The sequence below is a fragment of the Dermatophagoides farinae genome, chromosome 1 (genome assembly GCF_024713945.1).
Source record: "Dermatophagoides farinae isolate YC_2012a chromosome 1, ASM2471394v1, whole genome shotgun sequence".
NCBI lineage: Eukaryota > Metazoa > Arthropoda > Arachnida > Sarcoptiformes > Pyroglyphidae > Dermatophagoides > Dermatophagoides farinae.
The window spans coordinates 8,763,060-8,775,732 of NC_134677.1; the positions used below are offsets into that span (position 1 = coordinate 8,763,060).

The 12,673-nt window shown below is 30.7% G+C and overlaps 2 protein-coding genes across 2 annotated transcripts; one reads left to right on the top strand and one right to left on the bottom strand.

Moving 5' to 3' along the window:
• The first annotated feature begins 251 nt into the window (after positions 1-251).
• Snx17 (sorting nexin 17) lies at positions 252-2,478 on the top strand. The gene is made up of 6 exons (XM_047055980.2): positions 252-497; positions 571-763; positions 824-1,374; positions 1,447-1,593; positions 1,660-1,851; positions 1,909-2,478. The coding sequence occupies exons 1-6, from the start codon at positions 441-443 to the stop codon at positions 2,341-2,343; spliced, it is 1,575 nt and encodes a 524-aa protein (XP_046911936.1). The 5' UTR covers positions 252-440; the 3' UTR covers positions 2,344-2,478.
• Positions 2,356-5,181, bottom strand: LOC124492950 (rab-like protein 6). The gene is made up of 3 exons (XM_075735481.1): positions 4,805-5,181; positions 4,422-4,738; positions 2,356-4,348 (listed from the first exon to the last, which is right to left on the bottom strand). The coding sequence occupies exons 2-3, from the start codon at positions 4,570-4,572 to the stop codon at positions 2,460-2,462; spliced, it is 2,040 nt and encodes a 679-aa protein (XP_075591596.1). The 5' UTR covers positions 4,573-4,738; positions 4,805-5,181; the 3' UTR covers positions 2,356-2,459.
• Between the last annotated feature and the right edge of the window lie 7,492 nt (positions 5,182-12,673).

Below are 12,673 nucleotides of genomic sequence, written 5' to 3' on the forward strand. Positions count from 1 at the left end.
GCAAATGTGAAAACTGATCCGATGCCATTTCTTCAGACGATTAATTCATCAAAAAAAGAGAATGTTGCATGGCAACTATCACCGTGTGTGTGTGTGTGTGTATAATTTAGTGTGAGAACATACATTTTGGCCATCATTTTTACACTTTTATTATTTCACAGATTTTATTTGTGATTGATATCTTCACTTCTAAATTTGTAAATGTTTAATTCACCATGAAAAGTTATCCCGTGATGTTTTGAGTCCATATCATTGTCAACAAACAAATAAATGAATGACAACACCTTGACGACAATGATTCAATCGAATTCATTGATTCTATTTGTACTCGATTGGAGAAGATTCCATTTAATAAATGAGAAACAAATACAGCAAAAGTAATCAACAAATTCTTTATTTTAATCGCATAATAAATCAGACAAAATATCACAAATACAAAAATGCATTTTTCAATTCCTGAAACCAAAGAAATCAAAAATGGTTTCAAAACATTTATTGTAAGTCATTATGATTAATTCACTGTTTGTTTCTAATCAATTTCCTTTTTTTTTAATTTTCAACCAAAAATAGACGTATTTAATTTATATAAATGGATCATTCCATTGTTCACTGCGATATCGACAACTTTATCATTTTCATATTCAGCTCAAAAAAGCTTTTGGTGCCAATTCTTTATCAGATTTTCCGCCTAAAAAATTTCTTCCATTAAATTCATTACAAATCGAAGAAAGACGTTCACAGCTAGAAAAATATATCCAAATCGGTGAGTTATATAATCTAGATTACTTGTTAGAATTTTAAAACAAAATTTATATTTACACAGTAAGCCAAGATTCTCAAATCATCAACAGCGACATTTTCAATGGTTTTCTATTGGCAGCTCAACAAGAATCGCTTAATGATATCGTAGGCAACGATAGTATTGATGTTTATCAGCTAGATTGGCAGCCAGTACGATTGATGACCAATGGACAAGAGAATAGTGAAAATTTATTGAAAAAAATTTGTCAAACCATTGGAATGAATGCAAAATATGTACCATATTTTGCATTATATCTTGTTGAACGTTTCGTCCGTGATGATATTGTTACAAATTTTCGTATGATACGACGATTACAAAATTTCGAATCACCTTTATTGACATTACGAACAATGATGAACAAAGCAGCTGATAATCATAATAAATTTGTGATCATCATACGTAAATCATATTTTGACATTCAATTCGATCAAGATTTATTCGACGATGCGATTGCATTGAATTGTATCTATTTACAAGCTGTACATGATATCGAGAATGGACATATCATTTGTAATAATGCGGATACCTTGAAACGGTTGAATCATTTGAAAATGAATGCAAATAAATTGGAGGTTTGATTTTTTTTTTTTTTTTGAATTGCATTGAACATTGGTGAAATTTTTTTCTAATTTTTCGTTGTTCAGTATATTCAGTTGTCTAGATTGCAAAAATTTTATGGCTATCTCCATTTTGAACCATGTCTTTGTGATCTACCTTCATTAACGCCAAAAACTAGTGTAACAATGTTTGCCGGAAATCAAGAGCTTATAATTCGTGCCAATGATACCGATGTATGATAATAAATAATTATTAATACATTCATCTGATTAATTTTTTTATATTCAAAAAAAATTTAGCAAGAATACAGTTTCCGTGTTATTCGAATTAAATGTTGGCGTTTGACCACTTCAAATAATCATCGAAATGATTCGTTAACGGAAAATGAATCACAAGATCATCCGAAAGAAGAAAAAGGAAGATTCGAACTTTCGTTTGAATATCTGATAAATAAAGGTACTTTACAATGGATTACCATCTATAGTTCTCAGGTATGTTTGTCATTTATTAAATCACTGACGTATTAATCATTATTGTCTTGTTTACAGGCTGTATTGATCAGTTATTGTCTACAAAGTATGGTCGAAGAAATGCTACTCAAACGTGAAGGAAAAAAATTCCGTTCCGAAGGTTTGGCTATACGCTATAATACTAGTCCAAATTCAAGATTAGCTAATCAAAACCAAATGGATCAAATGAATATCAATACTAATGGTGGTGGTGTTAACATAGCGAATGATAGTGGTTTCGAATGGAATTATTGTAAACAAGATGGATCACAATTTCCATTATCCACTTCATCTTCGACAACAACATTGACAAGTGAAAAGAGTCAGAATAGTGAAAAAAGCATGAATGATACAACTGAACAACAACAACAGCTAAAACTTAATGGAATAACCGATCCATTATCACAACGATTTCAGGAGATATCATTGGTAGAAAATGATGTTTTCGATGAAATTGGAGACGATGATCTGTAAAAAAACACTGAATTTAAATGAAAAAATTTTTTATTTGTAAAATAATGTATCGTCAATAATCAACAATGAAAAAAAAATCAATGATTATATTTTTTAATAATTTCATTATGAATAAATCAAAACATTTGATACGAAGTATGATCACGTGATGGATCATTGTCCATTTCTGTGGTGCCAAGAAATTCTTCCAATTGTCTTCGATCATCATCATCATCATCATTATCTTGAATGATTATTGATGATGCCGGATTCTTCGATGAATTATCATTTTTTGTTTTCAATTTTGTTGATTTCTTTTTCTTAGCAATTTGTTGTTGTTGACAATCACCGTTTTGTTTATCCGATGTTTTAGATTTTTTCTTCTTTTTTGTTACACCATTTGTGGTAGATTTATTGTTGGATTTTTTAATGTCCATCTTTTTTTTAATGATAGATGGTGGTTCATTTTCATTGGAATCGCCAACATCAAATTCATTTAGCTGTGATGAATGTTTAGAAATGTACATGTTTTCCAATGCTTCGATTTCATCAAGATTTAGAACAGGAATTTCAGAATTTGGCTGATTTTCTTCACTTTCAACATTACTGGTGGTTTCGGAAAGTTTTTCAACATTTTGATGGTCATCATCTGGATCTGAATCGATTTCATTTCCACCATTTTTTACCACTTGTTCGGATGATTCATTTTCATTTGAAATGCTCAACTTGTTATCATTAGATTCAATAACGATCATATCTTCTGGATCTAATTCTTCTTGATATTTGGCAACAATTTGATTATTTCCCATTGTATCATCATCATCGGAATCTTCTTCATCAATTACTGGCGGTAAATCTGTTTGAGGTAGATTTGGTTCGTCTAAAAATTTCCGGAACATATTCTGTTCACCATCATCTGGAATAAAATCTTCAATATTTTTCACCGAAACATTATATGGCGTTGTTGTTGTGGTATGATTTTTATCGGGTTTATTTTTCTGAAATTGTTGCTGAAATTTTGGCGGTAAAGGATTATTTGCTCCGATTATAATGCTTGGCATTGGCTTTACAATAGGTGCAGGCTCATTATATTGATTTCTTGATGAGATAAGATGATTTTGTTGAGAATCACCATTAGCCATTGTAGCCATATTGGCAGGCATTGAAACACTACGCGGTGGTAACATACCCATTTGATCGACATTTTTAGTCGCTGATAATTGATCAGCCATCAATCTACGTTTGTTGGTGAGCATTTCGAGAAAACTATCATAATTATAATCATCACTATTGATCATAGCATCCAATTCCTGACAGGTGGCATTAATTTCGGATCCATTACGTTCCAATTGTTTGAGCATTGTTTCACGTTGAAGATGTAGATAGGGCAAATTGAAAAATTTGTATAGATAACGCAGACCAAAACCATTTCTCATTGAACATTCAGCATATCTAATCTGTCCAGTTCTTTTTCGATTAGATTCTAAATCTTCTTGTAGAATTGATTCAATAAAACCTTGAACTTGATCACCAGTTATCACACGATGATGTCCCATATCACGATGATTGGCTAATATTAATATTGGAATGTGTAATGGGCATCGATGAATCTCACGTTGAACATAATCAAAAGTCCATGCTTTTGTCATATCAAATAGATAGATTACACCATTTGTTCCTTTGTAAACATCGACAAATTCAGCATCCAAAGCTGGTGATGATGATGATGATGGATCATTTGACTCGTGTTGATGATGGTCATTTTGATTATTGTGCATTTTTAGTACATCTTTAGATGATGATACGGATTGATTTTGTGTGGATAAAATTTCTCGTTTTTTTCCTTTATCAACTACATCCCAGATTTCTACTTTGACAATATCATCGGTAGCATTATAATTCCATTGGATACTGGCTACTTTGATTTCTTCACTGGCTAGATATTCTTCATGAAATTTATCACCTTGTAAACGATAGAAAAGACATGTTTTACCCACATTTCTATCACCACGTATGATGATTTTCACTGTAAATACAAATATAAATCGAATTATTCAATGAAATTACATTGAAATAAACAGCAAAAAAAAAAGACTAACTATTATATTGGATACCACGGGCAAATTTTCGTTGCAAATGTTGATCCATAGGTTGAACACCACCACCACCGCCACCACGACGAGATGATTGTCCATTATTCGATGATGATTGATCCGAATTTTGTTTTTGAAATTTTTTAAATATAAACATTTTGTGTTTTGATTATTCGTTGATTGAATTTATATAGATATAGATAGATAGTATATTATCGAAGAAAATATAACATAGATAAATTTGTATGAGAAATGAAAATTTCATCAAAAAAATGAATAAAAATGCCAAACATATGGTACACAAATAAAAATATTGGATTGACCTATAAATGAAATGTAAAAAATTTTTTACAATTTGATTAAAAGGGTTTTAAAATGTGGTCACTTACGCTGCTGTTGACGATATACGTTGATGACGTTGAACAATCGAGATTATTAGTGCACGATATATACATTTGATGAGAAATACAACAAAGATCAAGATCAGGTCAGGTATGTTAACTGTGTGTTGTTGTTTTCTATCAAAGTAAAATCCAGTTGTTGTTGATAAACATTTCAAAGCAATCAAAACAACAATAGAATTGATATAAATCAAAACAAAGGCAGTAAGCCATAAATTATTTATGGAAACTGCGACATTTTTACAAATGTTGATTGATAATTGTTGATCATGTCAAGGCAAATTCATTTTTTCAGTTATCATTCATGATGTGGTAAAACGTAATCGACTCAGCCAATATATAAACAATAAAATCAAAATAATCAAATCACTCTGTTGTTTCACAACAGATGGCATACGATTATCTGATTTTTTTTTAGAATATTTAATTGAACTTTTACCCGCCAGAAATTCATTTTGTTATTATTGTTGTAATATCAGTATGAGATAAATACAAAACAATTACAATTACAATTTAGCAATTGATAATAGCAATGAGTATTGTGTGAACGATAAAATGCAAATAAGTGTCGTGAAGTGAAAAAAATGTGCATGAAAATTTCTTTTCACATTTTTTTTTCGTCCAAAAAAAAAGTCAAACACGTGACTTGATGGGTGTTTTTCATCTGTTTTGTTTTTTTTTTTTTTTTTTTTTTTTTTTTTTTGGAAATAAATTGATTTTCAATGATGATGAAACTGGCAAGTTATCAAAAGTTGATGAAACTGTAGGATAAAAGAATATTTGTGTGTGTGTGCACATCATATAAGCATTTAATTTGCATTTGAATTGAAGAAAGAGAAACGAAAAAAAAATCACGAGTATGTGAATATAATACACCCGCGAATGACACACGATCGACCGACCGAATAAACGCGTGTTATCCATACACACACATATAGACAGAAAATTCCCGTTTGAATGCAAATCTAATTGATTTGATATGAAAAACAACGCACACACACACACACTATATGTGACAATTAGTAATACATAACATTCAGGTCATCAATCTATATACAAACACACACATATGTATCTTGTCCTTTATGTGTTAACTACAAATTTTCAATCAAAATAAATAAATGAAATATATTTGAATCATCATCAATCGTAACACACACTGACACACGTGTCATATGATGAATGTTTAATCAAATCAAATCAAAAAAAAAAAAAATTTCAACTTTGAAATGAATGACCACCATCATCATCACCTATGGAATGGTGATGATGATGATCATATCCTGATTTTTCCAATTATCATTACCATTTTTTTTTATCGATGATGATAAGTTGAAAGTCTTTCTTTTCTGACCATTGTCGAATGATTAATCGATATACATTGTTGTTATTGATGTTTGTGGAAATGGAATTTTTTTTCTAGCCAATATCCTGTCTATGATATTACATGGTACAAAAACATGGTGCGATTGTTTGTGTGTGTGTGTGTGCATGTAATATCAATGTTTTGGTGGCCTGCAAAAATTAATCAAATTTCGATTTGTCATCATCGATGATGATGAACTTAAGATGAAGTTTGTTTTTTTTTCTTCAAAATGACGCCCAAACCACAAACCATCATCGAAATGGTTGGACGAATTTTTCTATTTTTTTTTTGTTGTTGTTTAAATTGGATTGTTTGATCAACAGTTTAGCTTATATAGAACTAGGATATAATGAAATAAACAAATCTTTGGTGGTGATATGATGATGATGAGAAATTATTGTCATCATCATTATTTCTGTTGTTGTTGTTGTTGTTGTGAAGCTAATTTTAAAAAAATCTAGAAAATCAATCAATATCACACACACTAACACACACACACACACACAAATCGTCGTGGTTACAAGTTCACAACATATGATGATGATGATGATGACAAGCAGACCAGAATGAAATGCATCGAAGCGTTAATTGTTTGAATGAACTTTTTACTGCCTATTTCTCATTCATCTTTTTGTTTGTGTGTGTGTGAGTATTTTCGAAACAGAAAAAAGAATCATTGATTTTTTTCCCCATTCAAGTTTACTTTTACTGAAGACAAAAAATAAAATAAAATAGAAAAAAAATGTCGAAATGTATCAAAAAATCAGTTTTTTAGCATTAAGAAAAAAAAAATTTTCATTCTCGTTCAATTCGTAGATCAATATAATTCTAATGATAAATAAATAAATGGAAAAAAATTGATTCAATTTCTCAGTTTATCATCATCAATTGTAATTATTTTCGTTTTTTTTGTGGTTGACATTCTTCTTCTTCATTATTTTTTATTATTATTATTATTGTCGTACAATGACATTGGTGGACTGATATTTACTATGAGAATTTTTCAATAATTTTTCCCTTCGATGACAATTGTTGTTGTATAGTAGTAGTGAATATGATTTACTGAATGAATCGATTAAATAAAATAAAATAAACAAACAAAAATTATATAGTAATATAGAAATTCATTATATTTGAGAAAAATTGAAAATTCATCAAACAACAATCATTTGGAAAAAAAATAATGAAAAGAGCAATGATTTCGATTTGAAATGGCCAAAAACCTCACGACAAACAATCATTCTGTATATTGGCCATGGAATTCTGTGTGTGTGTATGTGTATCATACATCATCAACAACAACTGGTCAATCATGATGATGATCAGGCTGGTCACCATCATCATCATTATCACTATGCTAATGATGATGACACGTGTCGTTTCAAAAAAAAAAACCCAAAAGAAAATAATCAATTCTAGCAAATTTGCCTCAAAATAAAAGGTTGACACGCGTCGTTGTTTGCATTTTTGTTGTATTACCAATGGGCTATATATGAAATAAATTATTGCGAAAAAAATGGCTCAAAAAGGCCAAAGGCTAAAAAAATTTTTGGTCATATTAATTTGTGGCTACGATATAATGTTGAGAGCGTGAGATCCAAATGCTTTCGATCATTGAATTGATGTGTGTGTATGAAATTGAAATTGAATGAAAAAAAAAATTATTTTTGATCATTTTAATCAAGTTAATCATGATGATTAAAAATTGGAAAAAAAACCTGGAGATTCTTTCATTTTTTTTTTTGTCAATGTTGTGGCTTTGTAAAACATAACCACACACACACACACATATTAGCCAATGATAAACACGACAATGATGATAAATCTCTAAATCAGCTTTTTTTTCTCTACAAAAATCTCTATGACACATTTGGTCATAGTGACAAGTATTATCCTCATCATCATCTTCATTGTTGTTCACCGATAAACATCCACACTTAAATGATCACAAATAGAATGGATAGAAATTTCAAAATTCAAAAGTGCTAAAGTGTTTGTGTATGCTGCGACAACAACAGTGTTTATCGAACCTATTTGAACACAGAGATTGACGAGCACATGTTGGGCATCATACACATGTGATATATATAAATTTTTCGGGTAAAAACACACACACACACACACATAGCAACGGAAAAAAGCTTACCCGTACACAATTTGATGCACACACAAATGATATATGATGTGAACCAGAAACAAATCAAACAACAAACAGAAAAAGAAGAAAAATCCATGGCCATTCGATTCATTCCAAACAAAACAAAACAAAAAATGAATCGATACATAATCAATGGATCGAAAAATAGATTCATTGAAGCAAATAAATAATTCTCAAATAAAATTCCTTTTTGTTTTGTTTAGAAATCATTCATTCATTCATTTATTCTACAAACATTAGAAAATTCAAAATCCGGAATTCAAATGTTTCAATAATCTCTGATGATACACGTGTTACATAAATATACACGGAAGGAAAAGGGTATGTGTGTGATGATTATCAATCGAGTATATTTTTTTCGACCAATAAATTTTTGTTTTTTATTTTTTTTTTGAAGAAGAATTTCGTTTCGATTTTTGGTCGTTTTAGATAAATAAATTGTGGTTTTTTTTTCTCTTTCTTGGTTGTTATTGTTTGGTTATTTCATTCCATGTTAATATTTACAAAATAATGCATGGCCTATGTGTGTAATGTGTTGAAATGTTTGTTTGTTAGCATATATCACACAACAATCGAATCGAGTATCATATATATCGCGAACACAAAAAAAAATACAGCCCATCAATATACCAGAATGTGGATGCGCGCCAATGACAATTGTGTTCACCTTTTTTTCTGGTTTTTGTCCGTTTTTTTTTTTGATTTTCCATCATCATGACTACCACCATCATTTCTCTGGTACTTTTTTTTTACTGCGCCAGGATTGGCTTAACATGGAAACACACACATAAATATAACGTTATATATTTACTTCATAGGCACCGGTCATACGACCGCCCCCATATGATCAATATCAACCAGAGATTGGTTATAAAATATACACGCACACATACAATGATTATGTTATGCCGTTGTTGGAAAACAGTGGGTTTAGTGTGTGTGTGTGTGTGTGTGTTGAAAGAACGGCACAGAGAAAATTTTTTTTTTTTTTTTTTTTTGGTTCACATCCTAAAAACCCAAAACCAAAAATGAGAATATGCAGAATACACACACAAAGATAGAGGAGGCACATAAACATAGACAATGAGAATTTTTTTTTTTTTTTTAGTTGACAGACTCAGTTCCAATATCATCAAAAACCAGAAACAAAAATAAATGCCATGCCCGCTATATAGATGACACATAGTTTAGGTTTAAATGATGATCATGATGATAACAACGATGACAATATCATTTTGATAACGAAAACTGACGAAATATTTTGGAATGATCAACAACGATCAATGTGTGATGCTAATCTATAGCTCTTTTGATCATTCTGCTAACTGTTTTTCATCAATGCAAAAAAAAATTCTTTGTTTCTTCTTTCTAAAATTGCGTGTGTGTATCCATCGATGGATGGATAGAGAGAGAGAGAGAGAGAGAGAGAGAGAGAGATATTTGCAGTTTGAAGAAGAAGCGGTATTTGCAAAGATAGAAAAAAACCTATAGATAGAAAGAAGAGTTATTTTTTTTGTTTGATGATTATCATTGAGATGGTAGAGAAAAAAAGTGAGAGAAACCGATTGAATTGAATGGTGGTGGATCATCATCAATTGAAAATATTTGATATTGAACAAGCAGCAGGCATCAGCAGCAGCAGCAGAAGCATGTCATATCATCAGTAAAAAAAACCATTTCAAATACTGTAGCCAGTGTGTGAGTGTGTTATGTGATTTTGACGAAAAAAAAAATTTTTTTTTTTCAACCAAATAAAAATTATTCCATGTCGACGCACATTTCATCATCATCATCATCATCGTCATCAGAGAATCGAGAATAATGAAAAGAGTTATTGACCACAGAATTCGTTGTTGTTGACATGAAATTTATTCTGTGTTAAAAAAAATTCTTCATTGTTTTTTTTCATATCCGCACATTTTCAATTGTTTTGCATCAACAATGTACAAATTCGAGATTACGGAATTTGATATTTTGATTTTGTTTGTTTGCCGGTTCCATTCATTCAAACATTCTTGAAATATTCCATCCATAACATATTACAGTGATGAGAAATTTATTTTTGCCGTACCGGTTTTTGAATTAGACAATATTTTTCATCAGACAAATTGTTTTTTGTCATTTGAACAATGTAACAAATGAATTGCATCACGAGAAAAATGTGAATTTTATTAATGAAACAAACAAACAATCATCATCGGAAAGAATTCATCAATGGTAATAATAAGGTAAGTCAAAATATTTCCATCTAAAATTGACTGAAATTGCATCATGCATCATAAATTCTAAATTCTTATTACATAATGATTATGACCACAAAAATCCAATTCCAATAGCCTATCATCCATCAATGTAACGTAATTTGAATGTAACAAAGTTAGTCTAGTAAAATTCGAGACTTTGTTTTGTTGCAAATGTCGTTATGTTTTACCAACTTTTTCGAATGATGATGGTGATGACGATGATTTATGTAAAAACAATCGACGGTTTATTTATTTATTTTTTTTCGACCGTCAATGAAATTCTGTAGGGTTGGCAATAAATTCCTGAAACGGATTTTTTTTTCATTTTTGAATTCAATTTCGGGCTGTTGATCATGCATTTATTTCGTTTTTTTTTCTCGGTTCACAATTTATTAATTATTATTCGCGTTATGCTTTTTTTTGTCAATGTTTTCAGTTTCTGTATCATACAGCATGATACACGGGCGATCCAGAACAGAGAGAAAAAAACACACAGAACGATCCAAATGAAACAGTGAGACAAGTTGAAAGTTCTTTTTTTTTGCTTGCTCATTTGATCATATGGTGCACCAGCTGTCTACACCGGTGATTGTTGTATTATTATTATATGACAGTTGGATTCTTTTGGTTTTTTTTCTGGCGAAAAAAAAGCGACTCTGTTTCTTCTACACACAATGTCCAATGACACTTTTTTTCCATCCATTCTATCCATTTTTCGGGTTGCTTAGCTTCCAGCCAACCAACCAACCAACCGACTAACCAACCATCCGATCTATCCAGATTTTTTTCTCTCTCTCTCTCTCTCTCTCTCTCTCTCTCTCTCTCTCTCTCTCTCTCTCTCTCTCTCTCTCTCTCTCTCTCTCTCTCTCTCTCTCTCTCTCTCTCTCTCTCTCTCTCTCTATCCATAGACTTTCTTACACTATCAACTAGAATTTTACTTTCACAGTGATTCAGTTCCAGAACTCATTCATTCATTCATTCATTCACTCGATTATTCAGAATATTCGTCAAATGGCTTTTTATTTAATCATTTATTATTCCAAATGGCTATTCGATGCCAAAAAATATTTTTTTTTTTTTTTGGGTATATATAAAATATTCGGTTACCAAGCCAAAGAAAGAGAGAGAGAGAGAGAGAAGTGAATGAGTGAAAAAAGTATCCAAATTTTTTTTTCTGTATTGGAAAAAAAACCAAAACTAAAACGAAAAACTCAGAACGAACAAAAAAAAGTGAGCTATTTGTTTCTCTCGCTCTCTTTTTACTCCAAAGATTGATGGACTTTTCCGGGATCGATGGATAAAAACGCGTATAAACACACACACACACGCAAAGCAAGTGAGAGACCAACAACAATCTGGTTGATTGAGGCCCTCCAAAAAAAAATTGTTGGTGGTGGAAAATGATGTTAAGACCAAAAAAAAACAAACATACTTTTGAAAGGTTTCTCGATTCAGTGATTGAAAACTACGAAACGAAAAAAGAAAAAATTAGCCAAAGCAAACACACAAATAGCATGCAAGATTTAATCGTAATAAGAAAAAAAGTAGCCAAATATTTCGATCAGTCCAGTTTGGTGAATGGTTAAAAACATCATCATCATCACATCATGCTAATTATATTTTGAGATGGTTGTTAATTATCAACCAAAAAAAAAAACAAACCAAATTTTTCTCTCTTTTTATTAATTGGTTAATTGTTAATGGTACAGTTACCAATTCAATGATGATTAAATGGCAATTTAAGTATGTGGTCAATGTGAAAAAAATGATGATGATGATGATGATGATGTTTGTTTGTTTGTTGTGCAAGTTGGTTGCATCGAGAATGAGAAAAATGATTATTTTAGATCGATATTTTTTCATCGATCGATTGATGGATGCTTTGATTAAGCGAGTACACTAGTTGTCAAATGTGTGGTCCAACGTATTTTGGCCACACGATGTCCCAGAAAAAAAAAGTTTTTTTTTCTTCTCTCATTTAATCATTAATTCAGACAGACAAACTTATTAAAGAATGATTAGATGTTAACTAGATGATGATGCGTGATCAACATTCGATTTGACATTTGACATGTGTTGAAAGTTCATCC